At 52.0% G+C, this 15,736-nt stretch overlaps 1 protein-coding gene across 1 annotated transcript; it reads right to left on the bottom strand.

The window, feature by feature from the left end:
* Positions 1 to 10,581: 10,581 nt before the first annotated feature.
* On the bottom strand, positions 10,582 to 15,454 carry KLK1 (kallikrein 1). The gene is made up of 5 exons (XM_045531030.1): positions 15,389 to 15,454; positions 13,435 to 13,594; positions 11,929 to 12,221; positions 11,683 to 11,819; positions 10,582 to 10,779 (listed from the first exon to the last, which is right to left on the bottom strand). Exons 1-5 carry the CDS (start codon positions 15,432 to 15,434, stop codon positions 10,624 to 10,626), a joined length of 792 nt encoding a protein of 263 aa, XP_045386986.1. The 5' UTR covers positions 15,435 to 15,454; the 3' UTR covers positions 10,582 to 10,623.
* Positions 15,455 to 15,736: the final 282 nt, after the last annotated feature.

The following is a 15,736-nucleotide window of genomic DNA, read 5'->3' as shown; positions in this document are numbered from 1 at the left end:
ATTGAAAAATAATGTAGATGTTTTATGCTTAATTAAAAGGAGGGGAATGGACAGAAATGATTTTCTTATAGAAAAATGTCCTGTTGTAGATGGTTTAAAACCAATGTGTTTTCTACACTTGGTACTTTATATTTAAACAATTAGGAAGAGCTATTAGTAAACTGGATAAGTGCTAGTTACTAACAAGGAAACAGGAAGCTAAATGTTCTATATTCTTGCCCTTACTATCACTCTCCAAGACTGTTTTCCTGATGCAAGTAAAAGTTGTGATCAATTACTACGAGGGACAGGAACACAATATCCCTCATTTCCAGATTAAAAATCCCCATTTTAAAGTATGATTTGGCATGCAAATGGAAAATTAAACTATTCTAATTGGAATATCAATTTTGAGTTATTTGGGTGGGGTGGGAGGTTATCATGGTGAGGACTTGTGCAAAATTAAATAGCTACCATCAAGTACTGACATTTTCTAATTCAGTCCTCACTACACCTCTACATGGTAGGAAATTTTGTCCCCATCTTACAGGTGAGAAAACTGTGTTTTGGGAAGAGGAAGTAGCTGGAACAAAATCACAGAGCTGGTGATGGGACAGGATTTTGAATGGAGTTGGGAATCAGGTGGAGGGTGAAGTTGAGGAGGATGTTGGGATGGGGATGGGGATTGGTTGTGGTTGGGGGTGGGGATGGATTGGATACAGGTAAAAGGATGGAGTTGGGAATGGGTTGGGTTGAGTTTGAGAGTGAGGTACACAGGTTATAGGGTTGGGGTTGGGGATTGAAAAGAAGATGGGGTTGGAAGATACAAGTTGGAGATAGACGTTCAGTTGGAAGTTGAAGTTCACAGGTGATAGGGTTGGGTTGAATTTGAAACGTGCTGAGAATAATTAGGTGTGGGGTTAAGTTGGGTACTGAAGTTTGTGAAGAGATGGGGATGGGTTGGAAATCAGAAAGAAGATAAACTAGGGATGGGGTCAGGGTGGGGATGGACATCAGGGAAAGGGATGTGGATGAGTTTGACATTTGTTGGTGATGGAGATGGGGTTGGACTGGAGATTGATATTTTTTATTGGGATGGGTTAGAGATTTGGAAGGAAATAGGATTAGGATGGGGGGTGAAGGTGAGGATAGGGAAGGGATTGGAGTGTAGTGGGGATGGGGTTGGGTTTCATGATTGGCACTGGGTGAAGTTCCCAAGGAAAGGATCTAAGTGATGTGCCTGTCAGGATACTGGTGATGAAGATGAAGAAATCCAGTTTGGGGTGGTTGGAGCTGGTAAAGAAGATGGTGCTCAGTAGGGCTATGCAGAGGCAGAGGCTAGTGATGCTGGAGAAGATGAGGAAGGCCCAGGCCAGGTCCAGCAAGTCTGGGGAAGGAAGAGAATCAAGAACACCAAGATTGGCCCTCGGGCTCTGGGCATGGGGAAAAGGATCACCAGTTAGTCTGAGAGTATTCTCAAATCCCCTCCCTTGCAAATTATTTATTCTAATTTTAAGAAAATTTAAATTAGGTTCTAAAGGAGGGATATTGAAGCTGATACCTCTGGCATTGAGGATATATCTCTGGGTGGGTGAGGACAGGTTCTTGGGCAGTGAGAAGTGAGGTGGGAAACAGTAAGGACCATTCTCGAACTGTGAGGACCATCCTAGAGCTGTGAGGACTATCTCAGGGGAGTGAAGACCATCCCCAGGCAGTGAGGACTATCCTAGGGCTGTGAGAAGCATCCAAGGGCTGTAAAGACTATCCTAGAGCTGAGGAGAACATCCCAGGCAATGAGGACCATCCCAGGCAGTGGGGACCATCTCGGGCAGTGAGACCATCCTGGGCCATGAAGACCATCCAGGCAGTGAGGATCTTCCTGAGGCTCTGAGGACTATCCTGGGGCAGTGAGGATCATCTGGGGGCAGTGAGGACCACACAGGGCCTGTGACAATCATTCCAGGGAAGGAAGAAACCATTCTGTGATAGGTGAAGGGGTCCCTGGGATAAAGTAGAGAGATGAGTCCCAGGAGTGGTGAGGACAGGGCAGGGCTTACAAGCATCGTAGTCATACTCATGCCAGCAGGAGATGTCAGGGCACCGCACAAAGAAGATGGTATTGATGAGCATGGTCAGGGAGCCAGCAGGATCCCCAGGGGGCCTCAGTGGCACCTGGAAGTGGACCCAGGGCTGGACCAGAATGATGAGAGCGATGATCACCACACCAGCCAGGCTCAACACCAGGCTCAGCTGGCTGCTGATCTTCTTGGCTTCATGCAGCAGCCACCAGCATACAGACAGTGTTGAATGGCAGTGACACTTCTGCACCCTGCAGCAGATCGCCCACCGCCAGTGTCAGCATTGAGTCCTGCCACCCTGCCCAGCTACCCCAGGTCCAGCCTTAGACCGTGTCTACCCCATGGCCACCCTCCATGCCCTTTACCTCCCAGGTCTTGCCTCTATGCCATGCCCCACCTGGGGCCAGCCTTTAGGTCTAGCTTCCAAGCCCTGCCACACCTCTAGTTTCTGAAAAACCAACCCTGCTTCAGGTCCCTGACTTTTGGCTGCTTCCCCTCCCTCAGAATTCTAGCCCAGAACGTGGCCCACCGCCTGGGCCCCAGCCTCTTACCCGCCAGAACTGGTCCCCGTGGAGCTGCCCGATGAAAAATTGTGGCTATTGTCTGGTGGAATTTGGTTGAGGTGGGAGCTGGGCACATATTCTTGGAAATTCTCCGGAAATCCCAGATAATCAATTTGAAGCTTTGGATACTGGTCTAAGGGCTACGGGTAATTGATGGGGGGACATCAGCACTGGCCCAGATTTGTGACATGGGAATTGGAATACTAAATTGGGAAGTCTTGGTTGTCGGCAGGTGGTTTTGGATATGGTCATGGTTACTATGGGTGACTGATTTAACATTGGTCAAGGGGTGAAAACTTTGGATACTGTTGTGGTGAGTTTGGAAAATTGGTTGAGCATCTTGGGTACTGAAACAGCGACTGTAGGTAATGGATGGTGTGTCTTGGATACTGACCCGGTGACCGTGGATAATTGGCAAGGGGTCTTGGATACTGACCTGGCGACTGCTGACAGCTTGTGAAGAGTCTTGGATACTGACCCGGTGCCTGGTGGTAGCTGATGGAGGGTCTTGGATACTGACCCGGTGACTGTGGATAATTGGCAAGGGGTCTTGGATACTGTCTGAGTGACTTTTGACAGTTGGCAGAGGGTCTTGGATACTGACCTGGTGACTGCTGACAGCTGGTGGAGGGTTTTGGGTATTGACTTGGGGGTTGTAGGTAATTGGTGGAGGGTCTTGGGTCTTGGCTTGGGTGTTGTTGGTTGCTGCTGGCAGGAAACCTGACTGGGTGCTCTGTAGGTCAGCTTGACGCCTCTGAGCCATTTGCAGGGCAGGGTCAGTCCCCAGATGCATTCAGCAGCCTGCCAACTGCCTCAGCCCCTCCTTCCAGACGCTTCAGTGGCTGCCTGGAAGCCTGTTGGTTTCTCTCTAGAGTTCAGACTCTGTCCCCTGTCATTTGGATTTCTCTGCCCCTTCTTCTGTGTTTCTTGGCCTCTCCTGCCATCCACAGGCAGGGCTCAGGGATTCAGTCTGGCTTTCAGCTGGGGTTGGGGGAGGTTCCATGACAGTTGGAGGGGTTCCAGGAGGTTGGGACCTTGGCCCTGGCCTCAGACTCTACCTTATGTGAGTGACGTGGGGGCTGGGGCTGGGTTAGGATGGGGTGGGATGGGGTAAGGGAGGGGTCAGGTTGGAGGCAGCAGGTCAGAGAGGGGCCAGGCTAGGGTCAGGGCTAGGCAGGGCTGAGGCAGGGGTGAATCAGGCTTGGGTCAACAGCATCTCTAGGATGAATGTTAGGGTGGGAACTTGTAATGCAGGATGAGAAAGAATTCTCGACACAAAGATTAGAATTGTTTTAAAGAAAGAAACTTTAGTTACTTCTCAAGGAAGGGAAGGGCGCAGCACAAGAGAAAAAAGGAGAAGTGCCAGCCACAAGAATAGGGGGTTTGGGGTTTTTATGGGGCCAATGAGCATGAAAAAAAGTGATTGCTGCCAACTGATAGCAAAAACGGTTGTGAAGCAGCTGTGTCTGTTTTTCCTTTCCCTCTCTCTCTCTCTGCCCCCTCTCTCCCTCTCTCTCCCTCCTTCCCTCTCCTCTGAGGCTGGCTTATCAGCCTCATTGGTATATGGTCTGCTGATAGCTGGGGCTGGGGGAAGTTCATACTCCCAGGTATGTCTGCTCAGGGCTCTTCAAGGCTATTAAAACAAACTCTTAAAGAGAATAAGTTAAGCCACACAGGTGGTTAATCTTAAAAGACAGCGAGTTAAGCCTGAGGTGGTTAATTAGACAAGGGGCTGTTATGCTGTGATCTTTCCCTTCAAAGGGGCAAATTATATGCTGTGAGTTTACTCCTCTTTTTTATTTCTGTTAGTTTATTTTTCTCTGTTAGATAATTTATTAGTAAGGCTGTCCTATCAATGAATTCTAACATTTTCCGGAGGGCCTACATCTGAATTTATAATTCCCTCTTCCTGCTGTTACTGAGCAAAAGGGGCTTGCTGCCTGATGTGCTAGAAGCCAATACTGTGGTGCCAGGTTTTTGAGAAAAGAAAAGCTTTATTGCAAGTTGGCCAACAAGGAGACAGGAGTCCAGCTCAAATCTGTCTCCTAGTGCTGGCTTTAAGGCAGTACTTTAATTAGAAAAGGTTTAGGGGGTGGGGATTCTGTGATTATGACTGGTGGAAGGAAAGGGGAGGTCTGGAAAGTCCTCAGGGATGCATAGTTATCTCTTCATGTCGCCTCAAGGGTTGCATGTGCAAATTTGGCTGGAGTTAGTATGAAATTTGGCTGTGATGTCAGCAAGTTCATTCTCTGTTGATGCCAGTTGGCCATATTGGTTCCAACAGATTTCAGCCAGTTTTGTTATTTTACAAGTAGAAGGGGTTTCAGCAGTTTCAACAAGTTGTTTCTTTTCTTATATGCCATCCTGTAAGCTCAAGAATTTGTTAGTTGCTGGTTTCTTTAACTCTGGCGTGGTTTCACTACCCACCCCTCCCCCTACACCTCTGAGGGTCTTTTGTGAGTCAGTTTCATCCTTTTATTCCCTTCTCAAGTTCCATGACTCTCCTTGTTCTCTTCTTCCTCTGTTTCTCTTCACCTTTCTCTGGGGTCTCAGGGACCTAGAGAAAATTAGTCCTGCTCCTCACTCTCAAAGATTTCCAATTCCAGGTTGGGGAGAGGAGGCAGACCCAGTGACAGCTTGATAAGAAGAGATCAGAGAAGTCAGCAGGGATGCAGGAACCCCAAGCTATATGTGTGACCTCTCATATGGGTGTGGGGTGGGAACTTTTCAAATTACTGTCTCCCCATTCTTTTCTTTGGCTTTTGTGAATATCCTTTGAAAGAAGAAACACAAACTTTTGTTTTTAATTACATGAATACCCACGTTATTTTATTTTAACCACTACATAGCATTGCATTTCATAAAATCTAAGACACTATCCTTAGTAGATGCTGTAATGCTAAAAAATGGCCAAAGCTGGGCCTGGTGGCACATGCTGGTAGTCTCATCTACTCGAGAGGATCTCTTGAGCCCAGGAATTGAAGGCTGCAGTGAGCTATGATCACACCAGCGAATAGCCACTGCACTCCAGCCTGGGTAGCATAGAAAGACCCTGTCTCTAAATTTTTTTTAACAAAAGCCAAAGGGCCAAAGGTGATTTTAAGATAGTACCAATGGCCGGGCACGGTGGCTCACACCTGTAATCCTAGCCCTCTGGGAGGCCAAGGCGGGTGGATCACTGGAGGTCAGGAGTTCGAGACCAGCCTGAGCGAGACCCCATCTCTACTAAAAATAGAAATAAAAATTATCTGGACAACTAAAAATATATATAGAAAAAATTAGCTGGGCCTTGTGGCGCATGCCTGTAGTCCCAGTTACTTGGGAGACTAAGGCAGGAGAATTGCTTGAGCCCAGGAGTTTGAGGTTGTGGTGAGCTATGATGACGCCACTGCCTGGGCAACAGAGTGAGATGCTGGCTCAAAACAATTATTATTATTTTTAGGGTGTGATTGTGATTTTGGTGGCTAGTATGCAGGGAACATTGAATTTGTGCTCCTGGCTGACCTAAGGAGGGGACCTGAATTAGGAGTCTTTGGGTCACAAGTGACAGAAACTAATTTGAACTAGCTTAAGTGAAGGAATTTATGGGATCACCTGGGTGAAAAATGGTGGAGGTAGGAATGCTTTCAGGCATGGCTGGATTCAGGGGTCCAAGTGATAGCTTCAGATACTGCTGTTTCTTGGCTACTTGAGTTGGTTTCATTCTCAAGGCTCTATGTAGTGGCAAGTCAGGATTCAGTTAGGAAAACAAATCATTCTAGATTCTTCAGAGGGAAGATTCTAGATTCTTCATAGGGAATTGGTTTCATGGGTAACAGAACAGCTGAGAAGTCAAATAGGGAATAGTGGGGAAAACCAGGTGTTAGAAACTACAGGAAGCTGCTACTCCCCTCAGCCAGAAGGACAATGGGTGGAGGTGGTATTACTAGAACCCAGAAACTTCAGCCATCTGGAAGGCATAGACCCATGGTTGGATTTGCTCAGCAGTGGCTAGAATCAGAGAAGAGATTCAGCTACCACTGAAGACACCACCAGAGAGGCCTAAATAGAGAAGAGGACAAATACCCTGGCTTGTCCCCTCTTTCCAGTCTTCTGCCAGTTCCCATTAGGCAAACACACTGGTAAACCTGTAGGCAAAGGAGGCTGAGAAGTGTAGTCCTTGCAATACAGAACAGGGCACGGTGGGAATGACTTGAGAGCAGACAGACAAATAACTGGTAAAGCTGTTAACAACTTTGCAGAATTGCTAATTGACTTCCAAGTCTGGTAGAAAAAAAGATGTCAATGGTTCTTGCAAAAGTCCTGTGTGGCTTGAGGCACATGGGTACCCTGAACTAGTTACGTGGCCAAAACAATGCAGTGTGCTGATTGGCTTATAATTAGGGCTGAGAGTGTGGCATGGGTAGGAGGATGAAAGGCATGGAGGTAAGCTGTAAATGTGCACTCATCCTGACCAAACCACAGAGTGGGCTGGCCTCTGGGATGTTGAGAGTCAGGGACTTGAGTGTCATCTCAGTGCTCCTTCTTTCTTTCTCTTGTCTGCTTTTCCTTCTTAGTTTTACTCTCAGTTCTATCCCCATGAGGCTGGGTCCAAGGCTCAGGCAGCTCCAGGCTTATAAATCCCCTTTCCTAGAGGAGAGAGTGCTCTTCCCTGACAGCTTTAATTGGAAAAGTTCCCAGGGCAGACCTTGATTGGTTAGCTTTGGTCATGTCCCCATCTTTGGACCTATTACAGGGGCTGGAGCACAAAGGACAGTGATTGGCTCAGCCTGAGTCACAGGAATACCTCTGTGGCCCAGAGGGTAGGGTATGTCATGAGAAGCCTTCAACCAGGATTATTTGAGTGGAGTGGAGTGTATCCCCCGAGAGATGGTAGGCTGCTATCTGGGCAGACCAAATTCTCCATTCAGGGTCTTGATTTCTGGCTCAGTCCCTTCTCCCTGACCTCTGCTTCTTGACTCTCCAATGAGCAGACAGAACCAAGGTTTAGGGAAAGACTGGTGTCTCCCTAAATCCTGAGAGTGCTATTGCTGTTCTGTATATATGATGAAACTTTCACTTTCTTGTCCAGTGTTAGAGAGATATGCAGTTTTCTAGAAACAAAGCAGATGAGAGCTTAGCTCATTTATCTAAAACAGCCTTGTGCTGTTCAACAGTAGACTAAGTAGAAAAAGGGCTAAAAGGAGGAGATGTAATTCTCAGAGCTGAAACATCCTTGTCATACTGGAAATGTAAAGTGGCTAAATATCAGTTGTAAACTAGAACTGAGTTTTGGAGCACATTGGTTTTAGAGTATTTGATTTGGAAGTTTTTCTTGTGTGTACATCTGTTTGTGTGCTTGTTGAGGGGCTGTAGGGTGTGAATGGGGTGATATTGGGATGTCTGGGGAAGTTCTGGGCATGTTGATGGGATCACTAAGGAACCTTGGGGTATGACTAGGAGAGACTATAGCAGACACAGGGTGACTTTGGAGATCACTGGGGGTGACAAGTGTCTTGGATAACTTGAGGGTGCTATTGGGGTTGTTTGGGGGTGATACTATGGGTATTAATGTGAGTTGCTATGGAACATCTTTTAGGAATACGAATAGGGTTAGTTTGGGGGTGTCTGACTCTAGAAATGACTGAAATGGTTCTGCGGGATGACCTTGAGGATGTGGATGTAAACGGGGATGAATTTGGGGGGTCATCTGTGGGGTGACCTTGGGGGTATATGTGGGGTTGATTATGAGAATGACCATTGAAATTGAGGTAAATGGGGGTAATTTGGGAAAACTTTTGAGGATGTAAGTGGGATGACATTGAGTTGACTTTAGGGGTACCTGGAGGTGACTTTGTGAGTGAGAGTGGAGTTATTTGGGGGTTTCTAGGAGGTGACTTTGTTGATGTGAGTGGGGGTGATTTTGAGGATGTCTGAAGCCAGACTTTGGGGATGTCTATTGGGCTGCTCATGGGTGTCAGTGGGAATGACTTTGGAAGGTGACCTTGAGGAGCGTCTGGGGGTGACTTTGGGATACTTGTCCTGCCTCCGCCCAGTTCTTATCCATATGAGCGAATGTTTCATGTTCCTGGCCCTGGGGCTGTGCGTCTTCCTCCTCCCTGCCATGGGCCTCTCCTTCCGGCCATTCTTCCCCTGCCTGTGGAAGGTCGACTTTGTCTTCAGTTCCCTTAGCATCAGCATTGTTGATTGTTGGCTCGGGGTGGGGGTGGCGGTGTTCCTACCCCCAGCATCTCTTTCTGGCTTTGAGGAGGGGTATCTAGACTTTATGCTCTGCTGTCTGCTAGGTCTCTGTCTTGGAATGTCTCTTAGGATCTCTGCCTGACTCTCTGTGTTTACCTGAGTTCTACTCTCTTTCTCAGTTGGGGTGTGTGTGGGGGGTATCTCTGTTTCACACTGTTTCCCTCTCTTCCCACCCCCGCATTTTCTCCAAGTATCTTTCTTTCTGTCTCGTGTGTGTGTGTTTCTCTCTGCTTGTCATGGTGGGTAGAAGAGGATGTATCTGTCTCTCTTCTCTTGCTGGGGGTCACAGAGCCACTGTCCAGCCTCTTTTCCGTCTCTGGCCCCACCCCAGGGCTCCTGATTTTCGTCAGCCTGATGCTCTTTGCAGTTAACTGTGAGACAGTGCATCCGAAGCCACGGATATCCTACCTGGTTACCTTCTACCTGTGCTGGTGTGCCAGCGCCCTGATGCTGTGGGCCGGTCAGAGAGAGGCCTCGGCAGGAAGGGGCGGGACCTCGGCAAGGCAGGGGGCGGATCTCGGGAGGGGGAGAACAAGAGGTGAGGCCTTGGGCTGGATGGGGGCGGACCTGGAGGGGAAGCTTCGAGGAGAAGCCTCGAGGAATGGGCAATGGGGCGGGGCCGAGGGTGGGGCTCGAGTCCAAGGACCCACCCAGCTCTCTCCCCCAGGAGCCCTGTCCTACTTAAACCAAGTGGGCTTGTGGAGCAGGAAGATGACCTTTAAGGAGCGGCCGTTGAGCTCTCGCCGGTGGGCCTTGCAGCATTGTGCCCACAGGTGCACATCCAAACACCGGAACCCAGACATCAACTGTGAGCGTATCCTGCACTTGCCCAATTCACACACCATCCAGGAGAGCCCCCAAGTCTCACCAAGGAATAGCACCTGATCTTCTCAGGACACTGACCGGTAGCCCTGGCCAGATGCTGGCCCCGGCCCCTTCAGTGTGGCCACACCCCCAAGATTAGACCTCCCTTGAGACCCCACTCCCTGAGACCAGGCCATGTCCTCCAAGGACAGGTGACAAACCCCGACCATGGCTGTAGGGCCAACCCTTTGTGGTTCTGTGTCTGTCCACCGGGTCCTCACAGTGCCCCCATTCCAGAAGGCCGACACCCCTTCCAGTTCTGCCCGCTCTAAGCGTTCCACTGAGCCCTACAGTGTGGCTAGTTTGTGTGGCCCCACCCCAGGGTGCCCAGCCCTCACAGGCCATGCCCTGAATCCACTTTCTGTCCTTTCAGCCAGGGTGATCTCCATCAGAACCCCTCTCCCGGAGTTCCAGCCCCGCCCCATGTCCACTTTTGCCCCCAGGTGGACACGGCACCCCTCAGCATTTGGTGTAGCCCTGAGGCAGAAGGCGTGGCTTGCAATAACATCCCTTGGCCCCTCTCCTGGCTTCCCCATCACAATAAAGAGTGGGGCTATCCAACATCTCCATATCCCACCTTCCACTGCCCCCATCTCCCCCACAAGGCAGGGTCAGGCCCAGTGTGAGCAAAGTGGTTTGGTGTCCCCGACTTGCCTTTTGGGATCTGACTTTTTCATGCATGTTTGTCTATACCTGACAGGGCCCCTTCCTTTCCCCCACTTGCTCATGATTGCAGGCCTCTGGGCACAAGATTGGTACAGCTGAGGTGGCTCTAACCTCAGTCAAGTGGGTCCCAAGTGTCTAGGAGTCTGGAGTCTGGAAGGCCAGATGATGCCAGAACTTGAGGCACATTTGATGCACATCTGATTTTACTTAGGGGTCGGGGACTGGCTGGGCATTCAGGGGTTGTTTGCCATGGTGTCCTTGATCCACTCAAGGTACTTCTGCAGTCTGACGTAGAGTGAGGGCATCTTGGGGTTGGCACATGGGACGTGGCCCCATCCTATGAGACCTTGGAACACGCCATTGCAGATCAGTGGGCCCCCCGAGTCACCCTGGGAGCACAAGGGGAGGAGAGACAGTGTCAGAGGAGACAGCAGAGCCCAGGCGGAGCCCCAGCTCTTAAGACTTAGGGCCTCCAGGCCCCACTCCCAGAAGGTAGGTGGGGATTCCAACAGAAGGGGGACAGTGGGCTGTTCACAGTGGCTCACGCCTGTAATCCTAACACTCTGAGAGGCTGAGTCAGGAGGATCTCTTGAGGTCAGGAGTTCGAGACCAGCCTCAGCAAGAGTGAGACCCTGTCTCTACCAAAACTAGAAAGAAATTGGCTGGGCAACTAAAAATAGAAAAAATTAGGCAGGCATGGTGGCCCCTGCCTGTAATCCCAGCTACCCGGGAGGCTGAGGCAGGAGGATCTGTTGAGCCCTGGTGTTTGAGATTGCTGTGAGCCAGGCTGACGCCACTGCACTCTAGCCTGGGCAACAGAGCAAGACTCTGTCTCAAAAGAAGGGGGACGGTGGCTTGAGTCCTGGCCAATGAGGAAAGGACTTTTGGGTCCAGCTCTTGTGCAGGGGGCAGGGGGCAGGGTCCAGGAGGACAGTCCTGGCAAACAGGTCAGTGGCAGGAGGAGCAGGGCAGGACCATCTACAGGACCTCCTTGCTGTCCCCTCCCTGGCCCCCAGCAGGGTTCATCTCAGAGACCACCTCTCCAGGAAGCTTTCTCTGACTAGACAGTAAATATGTGTCAAAGGCAGGAACGGGTGAACTACAGTGCGAGGGGGTGAGCTGCAGGTGGTAACTGGATGGGGGTGTGGGAAGGGAAGAGGGTTGGAGGGGAGTGGAGGGGCTGGGGACCCCGGGGTGAGGGGCAGATGCCTGGTTAGCTCTCAGGAACCAATTCAGAAGTTAAGTCCCCTCCCCCAGGCCTTCTAAGACCCTGAGGGGAGGGGCTGGCTCACCGCGCAGGTGTCTTTGCCACCTTTCATGTCCCCAGCGCACAGCATGAACTCTGTCACCTTCTGGGGGTGGGCTCTGTCACACACATCATTAGGCAGGATTTCAAGGTCCACACACTGGAGGTTGTCTGGGTATGAAACTACAAAACGGGGAGAAAAAGGGCTGAGGCCAGACCCCACCTGGATCCTTCTCCCTCGACCCAGGAGTGCCTGTCCCCGCTCCAGGTTGCACAGTCGGCCCAGGCGTACAGTTCTCTGGTTTGATGCTGCCCCAGCCAGAGGCAAAACAGATGGTCCCCATTTCAGGTTCGGGTTCCCCGTAAGGAAGGTCCAGGACCTTCACAGCGTCCGTGATCGTGGCCGGCTCCGTCAGGCGGAGCAGCATGATGTCATGGCTGTAGTCCTCGTCATCCGCGCGGGTGTAGTTCTTCAGGAGGCTCAGGTTGAATTGTGGGTGTGGGAAGCTCTTACTGACATGGACAAACTGGGCTGTGTCTTCATCGTCAAACAAGTTGTGGCGACCCAGCCAGACCTGGTACTTGCTGGGGAAAGAGGGGGATGGAGGGATGAGGAGAGGGGAGAGGGAAAGGGAAATGGGGCAGGGGAGTAGGGGGGAGGGTCCTGAAAGAGAAACAGAAGAACTGGGGCGGGGGTGGGGCGGTGACAGAGGAAGAAAGATGCAGAGTTGTGGAGAAATACAGTGAGTGAGAAGGCAATGTGAGTGAAAAAGGCAGGTGCAGAGACAGAAACAGTGAAAAATGAATGGTCAGAGGGACAGAGGGAATGAGAAAGGCAGACAGGGAACAGTGAGAAACAACAGAAGGAGCAAAAAAGAGACAGGCTGAGAAAGAGGAAAGGCAGAGGCAGCGAGAAACACACAGGGAAGAGGAAGGAGAGAGCAGAACAGGGAAGGTGTGAGGAACATCCATTGGGAGCGGGAGCGAGGAAGTCAGAGGAAGAGTGAGGGCCAGAGGCAGAGAGGAAGCCAAGGGTCTGGGCTGTGAGAGAAAAGGGGGGCCTTGGCAGGAGAGGGGAGGCCTGAGAGCGGCTCAGCTGCAGCTGGGGCTGCGCGGGCTCCCTAGAGGACCCAGCCCAGAGCCCAAGGTCTCGTCCCCCTTTCCCTGCCACCACCCTCCCCCTCTCCATCCCTCTTTTCCTTCCTTCTCCCTCAATGGTCCCACCCAGCTCCAGTGGAAACCAGCCCTTCCCTGTGTCTCCCCAGAGTGGACTGATGTCCTGAGGGGAGCTGGGCAGAGTGAGAGGCGCCCCCTCATGCACACATGTTGGGGCTAAAGCCCTTCCTTCTCTCGGGTCCCCGTAGGCCCATCCTAGGTGTGTGTTCAGTAGTGATGGGGGAGGGCGTGGGACAGAGATCCAGGGAGAGAAATGGGCAGAGAGATGGAGGGTGAGACCCATGGTGACAGAGGTGACCACAGAGTGACCCAGAGAGGGTAGAGACAGGGGAGATGCAGAGACATGAAGACAGAGCGGGAGACAGAGACCAAACACAGTCACAGTCAGACACACAACCAGAGCTAGACAAGGGCACACACAGAGACCCAGAGAGAGACCCAGGCAGCCGTGGGAGGGTGGTCCAGCCCCAGCTCTGCCTCCCCATGTACCTGGACCAGAACTTTCCCTCTGTCCCTCAGTCCCCCAGCCTCGCCTGAGGTTATCCAAGAGAAATGGCACTGGCTGTTCAATCCTGTTGGGAGTACAGGTGCCCCCCTCCCCAGACCCCAGGCCCCGACTCACTCGCTGAAGCAGTGGGCAGCTGTGAGCACCCACTGGGGGTGCACCAGGACACCCCCACACTCGACGTTGCTGAAATGGTACACAGCCACCTGCCAGGGGTGGGAATTCTTCTCACACTCCCAGCCTCCCACAACCCGGGACTGGATGGCCGGTGCAGCACCTGCAGAGGGGGTGCTGGGTTAGGGAGGGTGGAGTTGGCAGGAGGGGCAGGGGGACTGGGCTAGGCGAGGGAGCTGTGCACTTGCAGGGCATGGGGACAGAGAACCAGGGCTGGGGTTCTGGGGACATGGCAAGGGGTGCTGAGAAGGTTCTGGAATTCTGGAAATGTTCCTGGGTTGGTGGCTGGTCTTGGGTGGGGAGAGTTTATGCTCTGAGCATAGAGCAGACCCCAGGGATCACAGTAGGAGACACAAGAGGCGTCTGGAACAGACATCAGATCTAGGGGTGAGGTTATTTAGGGTGACTTGGGGTCTTGGACTGGGAATGGGAGGCGGTGGGTTAGAAGAATGGAAAGGGACTCCAGAAAGGAGGGATAAAGGCCCCAAAGGAGAGGATCCAAGGCTGGGAGAGGAAAGGTGTGGGTTAAAGGGCTCCCAGGCTGGGCAAACAGTTGTGCCTGGGTTGGGCTTTTGGGGTTCAGGAAAAGATGCAACTTTAGGGAACCAGGTCTGAGAGATCAAGAAGCATATCTGGGCTGGGGAGTTTGGGGCAGGATTTGGGGTGTCTAGACTGGGGCTACAAGGGGTCAGCTGGGCTGGACAAGTCAGATTTTGGGGTTTCCAGGTTAAAGGATAAAAAAAGGGTTAGGGTTGAGGCTGGGGGTGTGCTCCTGTGAGGTTTTGGGGCCCTTCCTATAACCCAACAGTGGCAATCCAAGAGGTAGGGGCCCTGAGAACAGGGTTGGGGTGAGGACTAGGACGGGACGGGGACTCAGGAGGAGGGAGGGGATGAGTGATAGTCACCATGGGATAGGGTGCGGGACAGGCTTCTTGTTTCTCATGGGGGTGGGGTTCATGATCTGAGGGTATTGGAGGGATTGGAGTTCTCTTGGTGGCAGTCCCAGGACAAGAATGGAGAAATGTTCAAAACAGGGGCCAAGCAGCTATAGGAACAGAGTGGAAGGCCCACTTTATGTGAGGTTTTAGAATCACATATTGCCTTACTTGGGGCAGGTCAGGGCAGGATGGCTAGCTGGGAAGGTGTTCGGGATCTTGCAGGTGGGGCCCCAGAAAACCAGATTTGTGCAGGAGGGATCCAGGTGGGGAAGGACAGGACCTGGGGAGGGATGGGAATTCTGCACGGAAAGGAGTAGATGATTGGAGGGCTTGGGTGTTTTTCCTGGGAGAGCTGGAGGTGCTGGATGGGGTTCTGGGGCAGAGAGAAGGAAGAGGCATTTGTAGATTCCCCTGTGCCAGATGGGGACCCATCTGCTGTCACACAGTTTGGCAAGCAGGGCTGGCTGGTGGAATTTGGGGGACTTGGGAGGACCAGATGTCAGGGTCTGGAGGACACAGTTGAGAGCTAACAGCTGGATGGAAAAAGTCACTGAGGTGTGGTGGGATTTGTAGACTCCAGAGCCAGACCGTTGGGGCACAGAGAACTAGGGGTAGGAGGGCCCCAGGGTCCCAGGGTCTAGTGGAGTTGGGGTCCTCCAAAGAGAGGGACAGAGATGGCCCAGGACCTGCCCCTTTGTGAAAGCAGCAGGAGCAGGAGTTGACTAGGGAAGAGGAGAAAGTACTGAGGGTTCCTGGAAGGGGGCAGGGACCTAGTGTGGGAATGCAGACTGTGAGAGGTAGGATTTTGGGATGGGGCTGCAAGAGACAGAAAAGAGCTTGGCACCCTGGTTTGGGATGGACCACAGGCAGGGGTGCTAAAGGGGAAGGACTTACAGGGGGCAAGGGCAGCATGAGAGTCAGGGACCGCTCCCCCTCCCACATCCCCCCCACTGTCTCACCAGTCTGCCCCAGGGACAGGGCGAGGCACAGAACCAGAAACCACATGGTGACAGGTGTCAGGCGGCAGGTGGTGAGCTAGCAGCTGGGGAGCCTCCCTAGGGAGCCTTTTAAAAGCCCTCATTGCCCCCACCCCCAGAGCCCCGTCCCTGCCCTGCTGGCACCCAGATGCTGGCCAAGGTCCTTCCCCTGTTGCCTGGGGGCTGGACAACCCCCTCCTATCCCCAGAGCTGTGAAGGGGAGGGAAAGCCAGCACCTGTTGTTCTGCAGGCCCTGGATCACGCTGGATGCATTCCTGGGGCTGAGGCCAGGTGGGGCAGGGCCTGTAGCTCCTGGGGCTTTGCTCTGGT

Source organism: Lemur catta, chromosome 19 (assembly GCF_020740605.2).
Source record: "Lemur catta isolate mLemCat1 chromosome 19, mLemCat1.pri, whole genome shotgun sequence".
In the NCBI taxonomy this organism is placed as follows: domain Eukaryota; kingdom Metazoa; phylum Chordata; class Mammalia; order Primates; family Lemuridae; genus Lemur; species Lemur catta.
This window is presented reverse-complemented; position numbering and strand designations above follow the sequence as displayed.